This window comes from Atta colombica, unplaced genomic scaffold (genome assembly GCF_001594045.1).
Source record: "Atta colombica isolate Treedump-2 unplaced genomic scaffold, Acol1.0 scaffold53, whole genome shotgun sequence".
Taxonomy (NCBI): Eukaryota; Metazoa; Arthropoda; class Insecta; order Hymenoptera; family Formicidae; genus Atta; species Atta colombica.
The window spans coordinates 280,077-303,333 of NW_017259543.1; the positions used below are offsets into that span (position 1 = coordinate 280,077).

The 23,257-nt window shown below is 32.2% G+C and overlaps 1 protein-coding gene across 1 annotated transcript in view; it reads right to left on the reverse strand.

Moving 5' to 3' along the window:
• Positions 1 to 4,848, reverse strand: part of LOC108691841 — a 9,013-nt gene extending 4,165 nt beyond the window's left edge. Inside the window, exons 1-3 of the mRNA XM_018199771.1 lie at positions 4,579 to 4,848; positions 3,873 to 3,997; positions 2,584 to 2,808 (exon numbers count right to left, since the gene is read on the reverse strand). Of these exons, the coding sequence (XP_018055260.1) occupies positions 2,584 to 2,808; positions 3,873 to 3,997; positions 4,579 to 4,848 (620 nt within the window). The remainder of the gene's footprint in view (positions 1 to 2,583; positions 2,809 to 3,872; positions 3,998 to 4,578) is intronic.
• Between the last annotated feature and the right edge of the window lie 18,409 nt (positions 4,849 to 23,257).

The following is a 23,257-nucleotide window of genomic DNA, read 5'->3' on the forward strand; positions in this document are numbered from 1 at the left end:
GTTCTGTAATGCAACAAATATTTCAAAAATGAGAAAATACATTTGTTATAAAATATACGTTGAATATATTTTATATATAAATTAAATGATTTTTATATAAAATATTTAAAATGCATATAAAATACATATAAATTCATGTTTTTGTTTGTTTGTGCCAGGAAGTTCGATCATCTGACACCATTGTTTCAAGCCTTTGGATGGCTTAACATTTATTAACAGCAGAATTTCATTCTACACTTATGCTGTTCGATGTTTAATGTTCTTCGTCATGATTTTTCATCGTATCTTTGAAATAAATCTGCATCTAAACCAAGAAAATTTCATTTCCGATACAGCTCCTACCACACGTTTTCATTCCTTTCATCACATATCTAAATATCAAGACATTTTTTTTATACAGGTGTAAAAGGTACTTCAATCTTTTGCCTAATGATATCCGTTCCTCTTCCTGTCTTTCCTGCTTCCAAACTGCTGCTTCTCTCTATATCGCATTTTTAATTTTCTGTATTATCTAATATGTGTACTTTACGTGTACTAATTCCGTTTCTCGTTGCACTCTAAACGTAATTTGTACTGTGCGTGTCTATTATAAGTACTAGTTCTGTCCTTCTTTCCTCTGTTTTTGCATTCTTGATGTAAACATATTTATGCATATCTATTTTCGTTTTTATTATATATACATTATGCCAAGGTTAATCCAAAAAGCAGCAATTAATGCCGCACCTTTTGAGGTTTAATTCACACTACGTTCGTATTATATGTTCCTATAAACATTGTTATAGCATTGTATCTCAAAAAGCTATTATTATTATTATTAAAATATGTATTAAATATATATTTCAAAATAATCGAGATAAAGTCACAAATGGAATGTTGTGACGCGAACTATAGATTCCCTGGCGCGATTTATAAATTATCTAAACTTGGGCTTCCGTTGTTAAATATCGTATAAAACGAACAATATCGGAAATATCGAGAAAAATATCGAGCGATCATCATATTATATATAATACAGTTGGCGGATTTCGGCAATATTGAGATCCTACGCTACACCTAATTAAAAATTCACTGTTACGGGAGCATAAAGAATAAACGGGCATTATCATGTCGCGTTAATTAGCCGTAATTTTATTAGACCTTATTCGTTAATTAAATTCGTCGAAATGTCAAACTACCGCGAGTGTCGAGCGATTGTTTAGAGATTGTTGCAAAAAGCAATGAGCGCTAGTGTCGTCACGTTAATTAAGTACATACGTGCTGGTTCGAAAAAAATAGCAATCGCGATCGGCGAGCAGATTCATTTATTACCGGCTCGTACATGAGTTGTTTATTTAATTTGCCCGTGATGATTCGATGCGCCGTCGCACGATAATAATTGGCGACTCGCTTTGGCATTCGTCTCGCATTCGCCTCTCGGTGAACTGAACAACGGAAAAATGACAATTACGAATTGTCCGAGTAAAATGTTATTTATTCGTCGTCCGCACGGCAATTTTTAATTGATATTCTATATTTTCGATAATTATGCTTGCACAGAATCTGCTCTGCGGAGGAATGCAACAACGGCAGTGCGTCGATCGGTGTGTGTATTCCATATTTTACATTTGCGCGACTGATTTATTTCGTTCGCGATTATTTTAATGTTGTTGCGAACGGTTTTCCGATAATGAAATTAATAATTGTTATGAAATTGCTTAAAAATGACAAGCGTTCGTTTATATCGATCATAATATGCTCATAAAAAATTAATTATTAATTCATATCTATCAATTTGAAAAAATTGTTACTTAAATTTCGTAATAGTTCCCACTTTTATTATTCTTTATTCTTTAAGAAATATCTTTAAAGAAAATTTTATTTATTAATACTGATTTTACATCGGAAAATCACAATCGTCACATTTCTTCTATTAAATTTTATCTTCGCGTGGAACGCAAATAAAAATTAAATGAATGCGTTTATTGGATTCATAATTTCCGAAGGCTTATATATAGCAATAAATGATTTCGATAATTTTGGATTGAGAATAAAAGACAATTATTGAGATCTGTCTAAAGATTATCTATATGGAATGGGATTGACGAAGTATCTAAAAAATTTAACTATAAAAAATTATATTATATCACCAGCATTATTTTAATTGCAAATAATTTTGTTAATTTAATAACACTATTAATGAGACAAATATGTTATCTTGTTTTAATAAAACTTTATTTATTCAATAATACTTAATGAAATAAATATGTCGTGTCTTTGTTTTAATAAAATTTTTAATTAAAATAATGATGTTGATAACAACGTTACAGATTTGAAAATAATTTTAGTTTGAACTATCAAAATAATTATGTAGAACTCAAACTAGTTGCTAGAATTCTTCGTAGAAATTTATGCATTTTTTTTACCAGTTGGTGAACAGTTACACTATAACTTTGTTTAGTAATTGAGAAGTAAAACCTAGAAAGGAAAAAATTCAGCGTTCGAAAATATCGAGTAATACCACGAAAAAGAGATTGCAAAATCTTAACAACAATGCTCTTTCCCCTCTTTTATGTATTCAAAAGTCAAGTATTCTTACTTACGTACCATCCAACATACCAAGGCGTCGTACCCTTTTCCATCATGGCTCGATCGGCGCTCATGTCGAAAACATCTTGCAGACTCTGAAATTCTGTTTTGTACGGGAAAAACTGACAATTCGCTTCCTCTCCATGATAGAGCGTTTTGAAAAACGAAAAGGAGAACACTGTAGGTGCTGTCCAATTCGTCATTGCGTCGCTTATCACCACTGGCTTCCCTGAATACGCGTAGCTGATTACAAGTAAAGTAGAGATCAATCGTAGAAAGATATTAAATTATTAAGCGTGTGTGGATATATTATTGCTAAGTGCGTCGCGCAATTATTTAAATAAATAATTTAATTAACGAACGGAAGTCATTTAATAAATAATGACTGTGATAAATTAATTTCTACACGAAAAGAACAGTTTTATCGAAATATTTAAAAATTTAGCTATAGATACAAATCTAAAAATAATTTTGTTAAACTCAAAATAATTATGTATGACACTCAAGCTGATTATTAGAATGTTAAAACTTTTAGCAAACTTTACTTAGTTTCCTACATAATTATTTTAATGTTATTTATTAATAAAGTTTATAAAGTTGTTTATTATATAATATAATAAACAAAATTATTTTTAGATATACACTATATAGAAAAAAAACTAGTTCCTTTAAAACTGTTCAGTTAAATTATATTTTTTAATAACAATTTTTATTGTTATATAATAAGGAACTTAGTTGTTCCTGAAAAATACATTTTTCTAATTTACAAAACAAAAATATTTGTTTAATAATTAACTGAACAATTTAATTCGTACAAAATTAATTTGGTCCATTTTAATCAAATTTTTGTTATCATAAAATTTTGATTTATTGAACAAGGTTTTTTCTATTATAACTAAATTTTTAGATACTTGAACAAAATTGTTTTTTCTGCGTATAAAGATTAAGTTCTTTTCTTTTAAATAATAAGAGAAATAGATTAATTTTTTAGACATTTTATTATTGATTAAGTTAAGTGAAGAAATTTATTAATAATATATAAGCAAATATTTTTTTATAAATGATAGGAATTGATTTAATTATATTTCAGTATTATTACAATAAATAACGAGATTAATAATATATTAGATTTTTACGAATAATAGTTGAGACATAACTTTAATCTTTTTTGAAAAATAGCGATAATTTTCATTGTAAATGAATTAATTGGGAATAAATGAATTTTTGTTGTTACTGAGCGACGTTTCGAAATGGAAAAATATCGCATGAATTACTGAGTTAACAATACACAGGTCGCATTTTAATACCGTTGTTCAAAGATCGTTGGATCGACGGCGGAGAGTTTGTCAACCTGTTGAACATCCTGGCAGATCGAGCAGTCTTGCGGCGGTCGGAAAAGTTTTTGCACAAACGAGGGCGTCGTTATCCAACACTGGAACAATGTTTCACAGTTATTCCATTCACTCGAAAACATGACTTGTAATAGAGTGCAATTAATATTTCTAGCAAACATTAATTCTCCTTAAATTTTTGATTGGAGTTTTTTATTTTTAATTTTGTTGCGATTTTGTTCGACTCCTCAACCCAACCTCTTTCGTCTTTTTATCGTCTTAAATATAATTATTAATTTATCTAGCTAAGTAAAAATAATCTATGACATGCGATCTGTTATATCATGTGACGTTTAATCGAGAGATTAATATAGAATCGCGTTGAAGGAGAGATACAGCCTTGGCCATAAGTATAAATCATCTCGAAAAAGACTAAGACATTTTATATCTAATAGAAAATAAATCAAAAAGTAGTTTTATTGAAAAATAATATTTGTTTTTACCACATTATATAATATTTTTATAATATTGATATTTTTAGTTCTGATTTGGCTTTTATTACGGCCAGTACTCTTTTGAGGGAATAAATTGAGTACTTTATACTTATGGCCGAGGCTGTATGTATCGCATTGAAATAGAAATAAGTGAATTATTAGATAACGTGAAATTTTGCACCTCTCACCTTACTATATCGATACGCTAGCACGTACGTCCACGCGACTTGCACCACAATCCACGTGGCGATCAGCAACAAGAGCCACAGGTGCCTTGTGCGGACTTTTATCAGTTTCGTTGGTCGCAGTCGCGAACGAGCGCGAAGCATCCGCCAGGCTTTAATTGGAAGTCTCAAGTCTTCTATTTTGCCCAATATCGCGCTCAGCTCCTTCCGCGCGAAGTCCACGGATTTTTTCGAAGTATCCACGGCGATCGCGTTGTCACTCGTATTCGTCATAACGAAAACTCGATGACTTCGTGAATATTTCGAAAGAATTAACGATCTATCCTTTCCTTCTTTTCTCGTAGATTCTTAAATCTTAATTCTTAACGAAGAATTCTTGGCTTAACGAATTAATATATGTGTGATTAATTGATATTAGTTTTGTAATATAAAATCTGTTTAATTTGTAATTAATTATTTGTAATATAATGAGCCAATTAATTTGTTAAACTAAATTAAACTAAATTATTATTTGCTTTGTTGCTTCAGAAATAAATTGAAATCGAATATGAATGTTGAATGGTATCACGCTAAATTTATTGCAAATTAAATCTCTTTTTTCTTTAAATAACGCAATCGCAGCGATTACTATTATTGTGTATTCCGATGGCACTAGTAGTCCCTGATGGCCAGCGTAAAACTGGGACGCTATCCTTACCTGCTGCTCCAGCGAGCCAAGCTCCCCTCTCGCATTCGCCTCGTATGGGGGTGGAATGGCAACGGGTTCACGGGGGTGTGAAACGAAAATCAGTGCCCACCGATGCGGGTTGCCGATTGGTTTCGATCGAATCGATTTGACGCAATAGAAAGTGGATTATTTCTCGAATGTATTTAACACACTCTCTTCTCTCTTTATCTCTGTTGCTCTTTTTCATTCAATTTCCTTTCCATGGAAATTCCCGGAATGGAGATTCTTAAACGTATGATTTCTCAATGCTAAAATAACTTGTCGCACTCTTGTTTAGTTTCATCTGCATAACGGAATAAAAAAAATATAAATTCAGTTTAGGAGAAAATAGAAAGACGATTAAAAACAACAATTCAAAGATACAATAATTTAAATTGTAATCGAAGGGAGAGAGAGGGAAAGAGAGAGAGAGAGAGAGAGAGAGAGAGAGAGAGAGAGAGATCAAGTTTATAAAGAAGAGAATCGATTAATTAATATTGCTATTGTGCCGCATGAGCGCGCAAAATTTATATAAAAAGTAAAAAAATAAAGAAAGAGATTTTAAGTCCGTAGGAATTATGGGGTGAATTTTCCACTTTTCCATTTCATGGAGAATGTGACGTGGGCGATGCCTCTTATCTCGGGTTGCAGCTGGCCCCGCTCATCGAAGTGTATAGACTTTGTCGACTTAAAATACGATTGACCTACTTCATATTATTTCTTATACTTCGCAACCCGAACGATGCAGAATTTTCCCTTCTTGGGGAGAAATTACGCGAGAGGAATGTTTATGTCCCGTTTCAGGAAAATATTTAATCAGAAAAAAATGTGTCTGTTTACAAAATATATAGTTTTATATAGTAAAGGAAAATAAGTCCGTCAAATAAGGATATATTAGGAGTATAGTCTTTGCAAAAAGTGACAAATTGGAATTTTATACTTTTCATGTAAAAATGGAAGTTTTATATGTATAAAATATTTCAGCAAATCAATAGTTTCAGTTAACAAAATGATTTTATAGTTTACATAAAAATTATCTCATTAAATCTTAATCTTATTTCTAAAAAACTAATCTACTTCCTATGTCCATTTCTAACAACGTAGATTAACTTTAATTTTGATTTAATATTTATTCTTTATCCTTTTCTATATAATTCTTAGAACTAGAAAAAAATAAATAGTAAGCTAAACCAAGATTAAAGTTAATCTAAATTGGCAGAAATAGGCATTATTGAAATAATTTTTGATCGTCGCCAAGCTTTTTTTATTGCTTTCAAATATAACATAGAAGAAATCTGAAATTTTCTTTGTTAAAAAGTACGTGTAATGAACTAGAAAATAATTTAAATTGCTTTCAATAAAACAAATCATTGATATCTAGGGAGAACTCGCTTAAATCTGTAATTTCGATTTAATTAAAATGTTTATAACGTCTTTGGTAGAATATAATGTATTATAAATAGGCATGAAATACGCTAAATATCAGAGGATCTTATTTGATCATCTTTCAGAAGACAAACCGCCGAGAGTATCTTTGCTATGACAATTTTTTTTGATTGGCCGTTTGGAATCAGTGTTAAGATTCTTGATTATTCACCATGGAAGTTCAGATTGATGACGTCAGAAGCGCGAAAACACATTATACAAATTCTCACGAGAAGTATTAAAATAGAAATATTTTTCAATTAAATATTTTTCAATATTTGCATTTCATAAAATGCACTTGTAAAATATACCGAAAACTCTTCCTTTATTTCGGAATAGAATAAAATCATATTTGTCTCAATTTGACAGTTGTCATGTAGCTTGTTTTGTTTTCTGGTTAGATATAATTCAATTTTAAATATACGTTATTTATTGATTGACCGGAACACGAGGGAAGTTTTCAGTACATATATATTTTACAAATTATTTTATTGATTGCAAATGTTGTTTTATTACAAAATACTCATTTTTAAATATAATTTTCTTTATTATGTATTTTTCTCGTTTCTGCAATGAGTAGGCAAGCTTAAAAGTATAGATCCAATTATGTAGATCACATTTCTGACATTAATTTTTAACTCTTTAATGTACTCTTTTTTTTCTAATCTTAAGACCTCAAAGAATTAAAAGAGAAACGATTTAAGCAAAAGTCGAAATTAAATTAACCTCTGTTTTCACGCGCGTGATATATATTTTTATTGCGGTTTTTAATCCAGTAAACGAATTTTATCGTGAATTTTTTTTCAATTCATGTTAGGACGTCCTCGAAGTTTTTTAGGAAACACCTCGTAGCTCCGACTGTCAGTCCGGACACACTTCGTTGAAACTTTTCTTCGAAATTCGTTTTTCCGCGTGTGGAAGCGGCACTTGCGAAACAATTTCGATGCGATTGGAAACGTGCGAGCGAGATTCGCTCGGGCGATACACGAACGAGATTACGCGCGAGGAACGGATTTTACAATTGCAAATTGTCAATCCGCACGGCAATCCACGTCTTAATTAACAATTAGCTCCGCGCCGAAGCGGGTTTCGTTCCGTGTGAGTTCGCCTTTTATGGAATAAAACCGCGCGCATCTGCCCTTACGTTCCTTCGTTCTCTCTCTTTTTTCATCCCCATCTCTCTCTTTTTTCGTGCAAAAAGCGCGCGACCGGCGAATTTCGCATGCGAATCTTGTTATCTCGGCGACTCTTTCAGACACGCAATAAAATCGCAATCGAAGAGACGAAAAGTCAAAAAATGCGATTACGTGCCCGTTAGGAGCTTTAATCCCTTGGATTGCGCGTCCCTTCGGTTTCTGATTTAACAAAAATATATATTTCTACAACGAGTCTTCATTATTTAAATACACAAGTCTATGACAATTTTTTTTTTAATTATTTTACGCTACATTTTATTTCGTCTGAGAGCTGGACGTTTCCCATTCTTTCGCGTATCGGTCGATTAAAATTAAAATTGGTCTTCTTTTAATTTAGACAAATCCCAAGTAAAATTTTATAAATGTAATATATTTAAAAAAAAGAATAGAGAGTGAAAATAAGGATTAATAAAAAAAAGGATAAAAAAAAGGAGAGTAAGTGAGCTAATTATAATAATTTGTAAAAATGATCTTAATACAAAATACTTACAATTGGTTGAACGTTTGGAATCTTCTTTGAATCATTCTCAGCAGCAATATATACAGTCAAATTGACTCAAAGTGGAGCTGAAACGTTTAACTATTTGGATAAAGATCATATCATTTTTACACAAGTCAATTCGACCTCCAATTACCGTACCTACACTCTCATTAGTTCGGTTTTTACATATTTTTTTATATTTTCGAGAATCTTTCAGAGTTTTTTTCTTATAAAGTATATACAGATTGGTTCACTTAAATTGAAGTTCTTGAACGTTTCATTTATCTTTGATGATGCGAAAAAATGTTTCAGATAAAAATGGAACGGTGAGGGAGACGTATTTTGATCACATTTTTTTTAAGTAGAAATGCCAAAAAGATATGAAAGTTATCTTCCTTTTTGAATGAAATTGTATGATTTTTTTTAAATACATCCCCCTCGAAAGCGTTCCACTTTCATCTGAAATATTTTTTATATCATTAAAAATAAATAACATATTCAAGATTTTTAATTTAAGTGAATCACCTTGTATCTTATATCTTTCTTTTCCGTTTAATATTTCACAAGCACACATATTGTTGCTTACTTCGTAGACACTCTGGACCTTTTCTGTACAATTCAAATTTTTTTTATTGTATTCTAGGCTTTCAAAAAATTTAGAAACATTCATTTTTTAACATTTCTGCTACATTGCCACATACAAATAGTTATTTAACTCAAATATTAAAACCTAACAATAAATTTAATAAAAATTGAAACTTATGCCAAGAAATTTGAAAATGTCATCTAAGTAAAAAAAGATTCAGACTGCTTAACGAAGAGTTAATGATGAGCAATGTGGAGACTGGAGAAAAGGATTCGAAGGATAAAAAGACACATGCACGTGTCAGCGCAATTTAATTCTTTAATTGTTTTCAGTCGGATTCGAAATACACTAGTCGATCTTTATTATCGTATAATTATTATCGTATATACGTGGTATTCTTTCGAGAGATATAAACAATACATAATACAACGACGAAATAATGACAATACGCTGCCTTCTTTGTAAACGTCTTAAAAATTATACATACATACAGTCCGTCAGTGAGAACCGCACTCGCAATTGAATCGTGTGTGAAAACACATGTTAGTTAAATGAAAGCGACGATTTTTATCCCCAACGAGTTTTTTCCGGGGGATGAGAGGGAGAGGTTCGCTTGTCCTTGTATCTTTTTTTTTATTCTCTGCAGTGAAGACTTTCTCGCTTCGTTATCAGAGGCGTAAAGTTGCGCCAGCAGTTCGCGCTGGAAATCGAATAATGATAACGATAGAGCGATTCTTGACGATCGAGCGTTCTGATTGTGGCGTCTGAAAACTTATCGACAATCAGGAGACGTCGTCGTCTTAACGATCCTAAGAAATATAATATATTCACTATTATACAAGAACTACGAAACACATGACTGTACACTTACGTTAATTAAAGTGCTCGAAATTATCGTAATCAACAAATATTACGCGTCCAAAAAGAATCGTAATATTAGTTTCTTACAAAATGGTATAAATGGGATTTTTTAGATTCTTTCGCCTAGGATTTTTGAAATCCTCGAGTTTCCTCGACTTGCAATCATTAAATTTTCGAATCTAGATATCCCCAAACTCGCAAACTATTAATTAATTGAGAAATTAAGAAATTTTTAATCGTTTAATTAAAAAATTTTTTAATTTTTTTCAATTAAGAAATTTTCAAGATACTAAAATTTCTGGATATTCATGAATCTACAAATTTTTTATTTCTTTGGTCGAGTTTAAGTCATATTCTTGACTTTAGGGATTTACAGACCCCGCGTGTTTTGATCCTCGTCTCTTTCAGTAACAATAACTCGACTTGGATAGATTTTTTTTGGACAGTGGTGTACGTAACTCAAAATCTACAACTATGGAAGATCCTAATCATCGCGATTGATCCTCTCCCTTCGCATCCCCTGCCATCATCGCCCTATAACGTTTCATAATTAACACTAAACGCGATGGTGTGGTGATGGTGATGGTAGTGGTGGTGGTGGTGAAGGTCCTCTAATACATCTAAGATGCACACCCATGCTTATTTAATGCTCCGTTAATTTAAATACGTATGCAGCACAGTAGACTATCATTTTCCTATTCGTTAATGCGCGTGTTACATGTGTGTAATGGTATGCGTGAGTACGATTTTTTTTTTACTTTTTTTTTTCCTTTCTTTATCTCCGCCCCTTTCCTCCTCTACCTCTTTTCATTCCCTGTTCGAGTTTATAAACGGCCTCGTCGAGTGGATCCATGGCACTTGTAAGTCATCCCCGTCTCGCGACTTCCTTTCCTCTTCTTAATTAAAACGACGGCGGGATTTCACCCCTTCCCTCCCTCCCTCCCCGGATAATAATTCGACGTTTCCAAGTAGGGAAGTACAATATAGTTTTTCAGCGGCGGCGCCGTGGATCGTCGTCGATCATTGATCGCGCGCGTTTCGTAAAAGTTTACCAATGATGATGCACCAGTCGAGGCCAGCAAGCTTTTCTTTATTTTTTTTCTGGCTTTCAAGTAGATTTCTGAGGTCCGTTCTTTTTCCACTGCAAATTCTGAACTGGTGTACACTCGTGCTATGAGTTAGAGTGAAACAGATAATTCGTTTCACTCTAATTTATTGCACCAGTTCAGAACTAGTTCAAAACTCTTCGAAAAGAAGACCTCTAGATAATCAGAGATTTGATATTAAGGCTGTTCCGATATATTACCAGAATTGAAAACCTAGACCGTATGTCGGAACACAGTCTGAGGTTAGATTTCGAGCTCTACATTTATAAAAGTATTGCGTTGCTTTTATCTCGAGTATAATAAGAGCGATTTTCCTGACTCCTTTCGTTCCACGTTTTCCTGTCGGCTAATTTGAATGCTCTCCGTTTTTTTTACCTAATTGATCTATCATTCAATAAACACTTAGTAGCTCTTTATAGTTATTATTAGATCAAACGTGGCGGTAATTTGGCGACATTCTTATAAATATAAAGCTCTAGGTTAGATTAATTCACCGCCGTCATTTTGTTCGCGTTTCTTGCACTTTTTACTTTCAATACCTTCGTTTTCTCTCTTTCCTCAACGCCCAAATGTATTTATATTTATCTCATTTTAAGTATAAAGTTTTTGAAGATTTCAAGCAATGTGAACATATGTGAACATATGTGACCTAATATGGATATTGATTGGTTGTCTAAATGATCACGTGATCACAGCGCATTGTAGTTGACAGTCAATCAGGCCATTAGATCATGATATTCTTTAGACTTTTTAGACAGCCAATCAAAACCATATTCTTCTATGAATCTCTGATTTATCTAAGACTCTACTTTCGACGCGTAAGAATTCTTGCGGAGAATTCTTACGAGACGAGATATATTCGTTCCTTCATCCTGCCTGTCTGTTTTTTTTTTCACTCGCCAAGCGGGGATCGAAATCGATATAATCTCCGCGAGATCAGATTAATTTCTACGCTGTGAAGACAGATCTGCGTGTTATGTGAAACGATTACGGAAAACGACAGTAATTTTTCCCGTCATTTGTAGCACCGAAAGTTGAGATAACTCACCGAAATTATGACAATCGTGATTCTCCTTGTTCTGAGACTTTAGGGAGAAACGATGATCAATGCACGGGATTTATTCTTTCTTTCTTTTTTTCTTCTTTAACGCTATCAGTCTTTTCAAACCGCCAGTGATTGTGACAGCGATCGCGATTGGTGAATGCGTGGGATGAATTGATTGGAAATGATGACCGGTGTTCATAGTCGAGCATTGATTGTCGAATAATCACAATTTCAAATCTCTGGTTATTCGTCAATCTGTATCTTAATTTTTACAAGGATTTTTATAGTCTTCAAATATTCTTTATTTTTTATGAAATGTTGAATTTATGAAATACTCGATATATCGAATTTAGGCGTTATTTATTTATATAGATGATAAACTCTGTACATAAACCATTTTACGAGTATTTAACATATTGTCATCTTCTTCTTCTAATACATTTTTAATATATTCATACGATTACAGTTATTCATAATAAATGATTAATTAGTTATATATTTTGGAGATATTTTCAAAATAATTATTTGAGATTAAATAGAATATCAAACAGAAAAACTATTAATTATGATCAAAGCGTTACTTGATGAATGATTATTTGACTTAATAATTGAAGATAGAAACTATGAATCATGAATATTAACAGATTTTTTAAGCACAGACTTAATTAATTAAAACAGAGATCGTAAATTATTAATCCAAAATATGAATTTGTAATTAATTGTGCTCTCAATCAAAGATTGAAAATTATTTACGACTATGAATTCCGGCCTATGATGCGGCTCGATGCATATATCGTGAAAAATCGCGCGTTCGGATAAAAAAATCGTTCGATACACTCTAAAAAATATGTAAATTTAATACCGTGTGCGATGTTTATGTAATTCTCGCCGTATTGATTCTGATATGAACACCAACATGGTATGGCTTTAACATTATGAATGTGAATTTAAAATTCATGATAAAATCCTCATCATTTACATCAACACGGTAAGAATTAAATTTAACATCTATGATATTAAATTCACACTCGTTGTTTTTTTAGATTGTAGAGAATCTTTTCTTGGGGGAAAGGAAAGGTCCCCACCGAGTTTACCGAGTGGCCTTCCGGTTTTAGGCCGACACGACGATTTTTTTCGGGGAGGAGCTCCGCGAGATCTTTAATTTCTAATATATTTCATATATAAAAAAAATACCGAGTGTCGGAACTCGACGCGACGGACAATCGTGTCTTCGGTCATTCGACTTAATTAGTTAGGTCGTTATTTCGAGATATCGGAAATCGGGATCAGCGCGGTCAACGCTCAACTTCAACCCTTCCTCCTCCCCGCACGGTTAGAATTAACAGAAATAGCAGAGCGTAATCGAATTAGCAGTCGATCGAATTGATACGTAAGGCCGTATGATCGTGAGAAATAGACTTGGGAATAAATACCGGCTTTCCGAATCGGTCGAATAAGCGAACTTGGAAACAAATTGGAGCTATTGCGAATAATATTACATAAAATGAAATAATTTCGATGACGACGAACATCATCGATTGACAATCATCACTGCGATTCGATTTAATTTACTAGCAATTTATAAAATTTAATTATCATGTAAAATACACCCTGATTGAAAATATATATCGAGTAATGTGACAAAATGATAACAGAAAAAATGATAATAATTTTATTATTAAATTAATAATATTAATTTAATATATTTATAATTAAATTAATGATATTAATTTATAATATTTAATTATTAAATTCATTAATATTATTAAATCAATGTAAAAGTTGAGAGAAAGAATGGGATGTACCGGCTCTGCTTTTTGGCCAGAAAAAAATCGTTATTAAAATTGAATCACATCGAGAGAGGAGCGTACAAAAATGGATTATTTTTTCTTCCCTATCGGAATCATAGGTTGAGTCGCGATATAAATATCTACGGTCGATAAGATTATCGAAGATAGAGCGATTATGTGTACGTGAATAAATTGTGCATCCTTGTAATAACAATTGTAGTTTTTCGCGTAAATACGAAGATAATGATGATCGCGAAATGAAGTTCCATCGAGGACTCTATACGGGGTGTCCGAAGTGTCTAAGAAGGTATACGACATTAAAAATAGTAATATTGTTAAGAAGGTAGGTAAAAATTCTTTAGTGTTTTTGTGTGTTTTCGTTAGAAATTTATATTACAAGTTTCGCGAAGGATTTGTAGCAAAGATGGGTCGTCTACCCCGTATAAGCCATGAAAAATGCAAAGTGAGAGACTCGTACGATTCCTATATCGCATAAAACTCGAACGATTATCGCACTGATTGATTGAGAATGAAAGGAGCATCGTCCTTGCGAACGGTTTGTACAAACATGATGATTTTACGTGCTATAAATGAGCACCTGCTGTGCCGCGCGAGGCCCAACAATCGGATCCTTTTTCAATCGGACGAAACGCAACGGCGAGATAAACGAACAATTATTAAAAATCCATTCTATGGACTGTCTTCCCTGCCGTTTCTCGTGCCGCCGGGGGTGCACGGAGAAAAATGATTGAATTTATAATTTTTATCTTACGAGACTAGTAAAAATATTCTGGCTACTTTTATCGAATTAACAAACTTTACTTGTCCGAAAGTAAAAATACCCGAGGTGTAAAGTATTGTAATAAGTACATTATAATTATGGTAAATTCATTCAAATGATTGTTATCTTATATAGTAAAGTAAATCATATTATATTCTCAAGACTTTATATACTTATATTTTTCAACCGCGCGGTAAAGTAAATTTTGTCAGGTAAAAAATACTTGTTGATAAAGTACACTAAGAAAAATGTCTGATTAAAAATGGACGAACCAGAAAATTCTGATTTGTCTATTTTAACCAGAACTTTAATTAATCAACCGGATATTTGAGATGTATGGTAATTTACAGATTTACTTTACGAAATATAAGTATCTTACATATAGCTATCGACGATCGCTTATTTACCAGAAAAGTAAAGTAAATTTTACAAAAGTAGCTTGTTTCTATATGAATCTGCCAATTTTATTTATTAGAATTCTAGCGTATATTATTTTACATTTTCCTCCGTGTATTCAATAATACGGCGATCGATATAATCAGAAAACACAGGCGACGTGATGATTCGGTTACTATTCCTGCTGTAAGATGAATTTTTAAACACCCCGCGAACGGTCATTAAATCTCACTACCGAGTCCCAAACTCTCTCCGTTTTTACATGCCGGTTGTAGGATAATCGGTCAGTACAGCAATCAGAAAGTAGACGTGATAACAAATCGATATTCTTCCGGTTGCAGCATGACTTTTTAAACATCCTGTCGCTTTTTATCAAACCCCTTATTTCCCACCGATTCTGCTCGTAATCGTATGCTCCGCACTGAGAGAAAAGTTCGGTTTTTGTGACTATATAATAATAGTTACATGTTACTCAAAAACCATTTTATATGGTTATTCGATTGTTCCAAAAAATGACTATAAATTATACCTAAATTATATAGTAATTGCAACCATTTTTATTATAATAATAATAACTATAATTTATGGTCATTTTCGGTGTCAACTGCATATATTTGTTATAGATTCATACATATGTATATTAATATTACTAAATTAGCAGTAATAACCATTACATTAACATGTAATTATAGTCACAAATAAAAACTTTTCTCTTAGTGCTCTTTCAATTTGTACACCTTTCAGAATTGAATTCTTCGCAATTATCAGGCATTAAGGAGCACACAAAGTTCCGTCCTATCAGTAACATAATAATATAATTGTATCGTATTGTCGCACAATTAAATCGCGCAACGCTGCGGCTTAGGCGAATATATCTGGCAGCTTTGCGGTATGTTGCGGCTCTCAACAACTCAATATTATATATTAAAATATGTAATATGCTCTCTCGATAACACGTTGGCTCCTTAAAGATCTCAATATACTATATTTAATATATAATATCAACGTCTTCTCTAGCATCGTCGTAATATCAAGTATAATCAGTTAATAACTATAGTCGAGTTATCAATTTCAAGACATCCGATTGTTAGGTCTGCGCGAATAAATGCGTATAATACAGTAACGCGAAGGGTGCCAAGATACGCCTAGTGTTGTCTCCACCCTCTTTCGAGGCTTACCTTTCCATGTCGAAAGGGTCGCCCCGGTTGTTTGTTACAATTAATCCGACAATGGTATTGCGTCGTAGAAAATTAGACTACACCTTCTTTCTTTCTTTGTGTAATTAAAAATAAAATGGCATTGAAGTTATATAATAATAAAGTTATATAATAATATATAATAATAAAAATATAAAGGTAAAATAAAATAATATAATAATATAATAAAAGAAAATTAATTACGAACGTTACACATATATAATATGTAGTTCAGTAACATAATAGATTTTAAATAATTGTATTACTTTAACAAGAAATGTTGATTACCAATTTAATATAAGGTAATTAAATAATATACGTTAAATTAACACTTGAATATATCAGAAATTTCATTACGTCTTTAAGTTAAAATTAACATTTTTTGTTTAACAGTGCATAATTATTTTTTTATGTCTGATTACGATTTATAAAATCTAACTGTGGTTCATAAATACATCGCAAAAAAATGAGATTTAATTCAGAAAATTTAATTTCGCGAAGGGTGTCAGAGAATATACTCGGTAATACCACTGTCGGATTAAGTGATGAGCTATCGTTCATCGCGCATTTGTATAAATTCTATATTTTCACGTCGCTTTATGTCTCGGCTATGCCGACCCTGGGATACGGAGAGCCTATCTCCATCATTTTTTAATACTCATCGAGCGCTTCTGCTTGATGCGCGACGTTTTTTTTTTACATCCTTATAAAATCGTCGGGAACAGTCTTTTTCTATATACGCCTCCGAAGCTGCCGCCTCCTCTCTTCGTTTTTCTCCTCATCTTCTGTATCTCTGTGCTTCGTAGAAAATTATAAACGCTGGAGTTATACGTGAGACAGTAGTGTACACACAAAGAATGAAAAGCGGATATCAAAACCTCGGTCTGGTCGTCGATCGGTCGGTCGATCGATCGATCTTTAAATCGTGATCACCGTAATCTCAGCATCCGTACGGTGCCCGAGGTGGAAGAATCTCGCTGTCAAAGCCGAAAATTAAATTTTAAATGAAGGCCTCGGGGAGCCACATTGGAACTCCAGGAGTCTCGAGTGTCACGACATATTTATGTATTAATATGTACATTAGAATACTCGATATACATTACATACTTGCCCTGCGGCAGCTATTAATCGAGTACTTTTGTCCCAGAGTGTTTACCTAGAAAAACCCGGAAAATCTGGAATTTTCAGGAATTTTTTTTACCCTTAAAAATAAGGGATTTTTGTGGAATTTTATAAGGGAAAATTTTTAAATTTCACTTTGAAATTTTATTTCTTTCTGATCGTTTCTTCGATCTTTTTTTTTTTTATAAATATATAATAGTCTCGTGGAATTTCTATATTCTACTAATTTACAATATATAATTTGTGTTATTTACACTCTAATTTCAAAATTGAATTAAAACATTTTCTAACTTTACCTCGAATTTTGACTAAAACTTAATGATTAATTAATTTTTACTTTTAAATATCTGGAAAATCCAATTCTCAGGGAATTTTTTTACAAAATTATAGTAAACACCCTGTGTCGTCATTTCGAATTTCATGATTCAGCCTGTGAGAAATTAACGTCGCGTTTAATGCGTCGAATAAAATAATCACGCCGATTTTAGGACCATCCGTCGAATATCAATCTCCTCGTCGGCGACGACAGGCCGTCGATTCAGACGTCTAAAATGCGACTAACTCGCGGATTTCGCACAACACGATGTAGTATCAAAATTCATAGAAACGATGAGGTCACTCGTTGCACGCTCTTTTACCGTGGGTATGCAGTATAAAATTCTACAAAAAACACGAGGTCCAAAAATTGCGCCGCCGAGGAGACAAACACGCGGGAGACAGTTCTACGTTTGTTATCGCGACATATTCATTTATCAATCCTGTCCTCCGAATCTTCGGACACTCGAGTGCATGCGAGACTTCTTGCCAGTCGTCGGGATTGTTCGTTGCCTCGATCGTAAAAGTGCATAAGTGCATATCGTTTGATTAGTGATAAGTTTCGAATGAGAATTTCCGAATTATGTTATTATTCCAATTTATAATAATTTATAAAAGTTTAATAATGTCACAAAATGACAATCTTATAATTAATTTTTCCTAATTATAATTTATTCAGATCGATGCGTATAAATCTTAATAAAGTTACCCAGTTGTTCTTCAAATTAGGAATTAATATCCTAAATAACACGTTGCACAAGAATCTTGCGAAGTGTTAAATTCTGATTTTAATGAAGATCTTTAATTTAGAAAATATTAGTAGTGGCGAATAAACAGTTTTAAGGGATGAAATCATCAAAATATGTAAGCAGTTTTCAGCTTTTTTCATTATATCTTAAAAACTATTCGAGAATGTAATGAATAGTCGAACGAATTCGAGATATAAAAAAGGATCCAATATCAAAATTTCATAATAAAATTACCTCTTTTTATTTCTACGTCAATAATATTTTTAAATTAATATTTTTTAACCATAATTTTGAAAGAAAAGCTGGAAATTGTTATGAGGAGTAATTCCATCTCTTAAACTTATTTATTTATCGATATCTTCTAAATTATTTATGTAAGTATACAAAGTTTCATTAAAACCAGAATTCGATACTTTGCGAGATTTCTTTGTAAATACACTGCAAATGCAAATCCAAGTTAAAATGACTTTAATACATATGTGTGATTTAGTTTTTTGTGTAAAAATAATACTACACGTTTAAATGTGTAAATTCATTTTTGCATGTACAGCACATAATAAGTTATGTTTAATCAAAAACATTCGATGAATTAAAATTTTTTTCTCTAGAACAAATATAGGATAAAGTGATTCTTATAGATTCTTTGTCGAATTCTAAAACGGATCTGTATTTGAAAATGCTCTACCATGTGTTTTTGAGATATTTTAGCTCAAAAGTATCAAAAAATGTCACTTTCAGCACTTTTAAGTTTAATTTTTTCAAAAACGTGACATAACAGAGTAATTTCATTTACGGATTCATTTTTAGCGACAAAAAATCTGTAAGAATAAAAAATCACTTTGTCCAATTCGTGGTTTAAAATACGTATCGAATAATAAAAAATTAAATTACATACCTAAACGTATACTTTTATCAATATAGAATAAATTATTTATACACTGATATCTTGTGTTGACTCTTAAAGGCATTTACAATTTCATTGATTTATTTCGTCAGAGCCTATAATTTCTTTTATCTTATTTAAATTACGTACACATGTCGAATTCATTTTTTGGATTTGCAGTGTAGAAGCTGAAAATTTCTGCTCTCTTTCACGCTTTCAGTTTTAATCAGCGATTTAACCTCGAAATATATCGAATTTAGGCACATTTCAAATTTTCCAAGCACCTTTAACAATTTAGAAAGATAGGAACTAAAAGAGCGCTTTTTTGCGCATTCGATCATCTCGAATGTAACGCTCTGTGCGGATGCGAACAACGAGTCCCGACGAGATCGATCGATCTCGAGATCGCGTCGTGTCACTTTGCCAAATGGTCCAAAATCTTCTAAGGATCACGCCGGTGTACCGGTTTAATAATACTATGGCTCAGTTCACACTATAATTACGCTGTGTTTATCACGAGCGCAACGGATCTGCTACCCAGTCCGAGCGAGCGATAAGCTCGAAAGTTCCTTTCCTCTCTCACCTTGTCCGGCGAGAGAGAGAGAGACACATCAGTCAATCCGTTCGAGCGCAATTTCACACAGTCTCTCCTAATTCGTGTGATAATGTAACGATAATGCAATGACATCCGAGATGGAAATGATCGTATGAAATCGTCACTAAATACACTCTAAATTTCTTGGAGTAAATTTTCACTCTTTTTCAAAAGTGTATTTTCACTCTCTTGGAGTGAGACTTTATTCCAAGAAATTTATAGTGTACTGCTCCTCGGATTTTTGCTCAGCGATCGAAATTCTCATCGAGCAAAAAGATAAAAACAAAAGGCGAGACTCATGAAAGGATCGTACAAATAACTGAAAAGAAAAAAACAATAAAATAATGAAAAGAAAAAAAATAATAGAAACAAAAATTGTTTATCCATTGTCTGGAGATTTGTCTGCAGTGTATTTCTCAAACACTTTTCGAAAAATAAGGATTATATTTCAGATAATGTCTTAGAAGCTAAAAAAATGTACAAATTCTCGAACGAGGAAAACGCGCGGTAAATATAAGATAGAAATAATAAATTAATCGTCCTATTTCGCAAAGTTTTATCCGTTTTCTTAAATTCTATAGAAAGGCGGAGGATGCTAATTTCTAGAGATGGCGCGTGTCGTGAAGGAAAAAAAAGCAATGTAAAAGCAAGTAACTTATGTTATATCGAATAACTAAAATAATCGTCGGGTTACTTACAAATAATGCGTCGTGTCGTCTCTCTCTAAAAATTTGCATAACGCGGGATAAAAACTTGCATATTATAGATACTATGAGATAAAATCTTTGTAAAATTAAAATGTGTGATAACATAAAAATACTGTACAAAAAAATTAAATAGGTGAAATAAAATTCGCTTCTCTGCAGACTCACACCAGCATTTCCATTTCTAGATGCCACAGATGATCCGGTTCAAGTTTTTCTGCGTACAATTTCCCTCGAGAACGTCGCCGCGAAATAAAGTAAGTAGTACGTGATAGAATAACGCTGTTTCGACGATCGTCTATCTTAATAAAATCAATTCAACTCGCTGTTAACACAATTAATGGATAATCATGGAAACCAAAATTCGATATTGTATTATCGCGTCGATTTTTATGTTGAGACTGTAATTTGGATAACAAATTGTTTATATGAGAATGACAATAAGTTTATGTGACAAAGTTTTGTGTTTTTAGTTTTTATCAAATCATTATTCAGATACACTGAAAAAAAATTTATCAAATCTTGATACATATTTTTTTTAATAGTACACATTTAGTATACACATTTACTTACAGTAAATAAATATATTTATTCAATAAAAGAATGATGGTTAAATTAATAGTTTTTCAAATAAATACGTGCTTTACATTTAGTAAGTATTTACTTAAAACTATTCAAACAAATATTTATTAAATATATTTTAATTTAGTATTTTTTTCAGTGTATCTGAACACTAAACTGTCATTATTTGTTGTTGTTTTAAGTCTGTTTTTCGATGAACTCTCTAAATTGGTGCACTAAGTTGAAATGAAACAAATATAATAACTTCAATTTATTGCACTGTGTCCAGAGAATTCTTCGATAATGAAAAGAACTTTTAATGTCAAAACATAAAGATGTCATTTTTACGTCAAAATGATAATAAATAGTTTACTACCTGAATAAGAACGCGTACATTTACAAAAAAAAAAAAAAAAAATAAATAAACTCTAGACAGTGTCAATTAGATCTTATTAAATATCAAAAATCTGCAGCGAAAGATTTTTATTATAGTTGATGAACTGAAAACTATTTTGACTAACTGTTCTATTGGCTGAAAGAATTTATTCATGCAAAATTACATGGCTATCGTTGTTATGTGTTCCCGAAACGCCTATATTAAAGTTAAATCTCTTTTGAATGTTTATTATTTTTTTGTATTTAATAAGATATAACTAACAATCTGAAGTATTTTTGTGAATATATGTTATACTAATGATTGATAAACACAAAACTTTGTGACTAGACTTTTTTATAACTCCTACAGCTAATCTTGAGTATATAAATTTTTTCCTTTTCATATCGCTTTTACAGCAATAATACATCGCATAAATAGATAATACATCAAGCTAAGTTTAAAACATCAGTTTAAAACATCAATTTAAAAGGTTTGATTCTATTGTAATATTTATTTTCTCGAAATTTTTGTCCACTCTTATGATCCAATCCTTTAAATGAGTTTTTAACGACAAAATAAAAAAAAATTTTAACGACAAAATAATTTAAAAGGTTTCGGACGGACGATCATCTTCTTACGGAGAGCAGTCATTGTTCCATCGCGTGTTCCTCTCTGATCAACTGTCGTAATATTATTTTAAGAAATAGAGAACAGGGATATATATTTTATATCTAATATGTATATCGGCTAATTAATATGCCACCTTGTAACCATCGAATAACATTAACACGTCAAACACACACACTCTCTCTCTCTCTCTCTCTCTCTCTCTCTCTCTCTCTCTCTCTCATGTTCGCTATTGCGGTTCTCGCACGTGTTCATGGGCTCGACGTACATTGGTCTCGCTGCTCGCTAATTGTATCTACGTAATTATGTCATATAGCAATAATAATGGCTCTAAGGCGCCGCTGATCGACCGCGGATTGCGTTCCAGGACAAAACGTCGACTAAAGGTGAAGATCCACCGTTATTATGTCACGTGAGCTCGTATATCATATTACACCATAAATAATTAATAATGCTGAAGGTGGTATCAATGGTGTTAATAGCATTGATTTCTTAATCATTGGTGTTATTTCGCAGAGTTTCCCCTTACGCTTTATTTATTTGTTCTTATAATATTTTATTTCATATGCTCGCATTTTTATCGAGCGCAAGCCATATATATTTTATTCATCAATTATAATTAATTGTAATCAATTATAAATTATTACATTATGTAAATATCACGCTCCTCCTAAAATAAAATATACAAAACAAATACGCGTATAAAAGAATAAAATGTAAAAAATAAAATATACCTCTTTAATTATCTTCTACTTAAAAAATAAAATACATTTTTCTAAAAATTTCCCTTTAGAAATGTCGAATGGCTTCAATCACAACTTTCTCTCTTCTTTTTGCACATTGTCTAGATATATATATAAAAATCCAGCCGCGTCCATTCGACGATGTAATACTACCATGGTGAGACGTGAGCTCGCGTGTACACGATGACGATGCGTCTCCACCTTGGCACGCACTTTCACGCACGGGCAGGATTCATGCGTACCTCAAAAGTTAAAAGTGTAATTCTCTAAGATTCGCACAGGTTGCAACAGTGCAGCAGCTCGTATAATAAATCAGCATCCCTTGTGCCACACCCACAGCCTCAGAAGTTTACATTAATACAATTATATGCTAAATTCTACGCCAATGTGTCGCCAGTGTGTGTGTGTGTGTATATATATATATATATATATGAATAT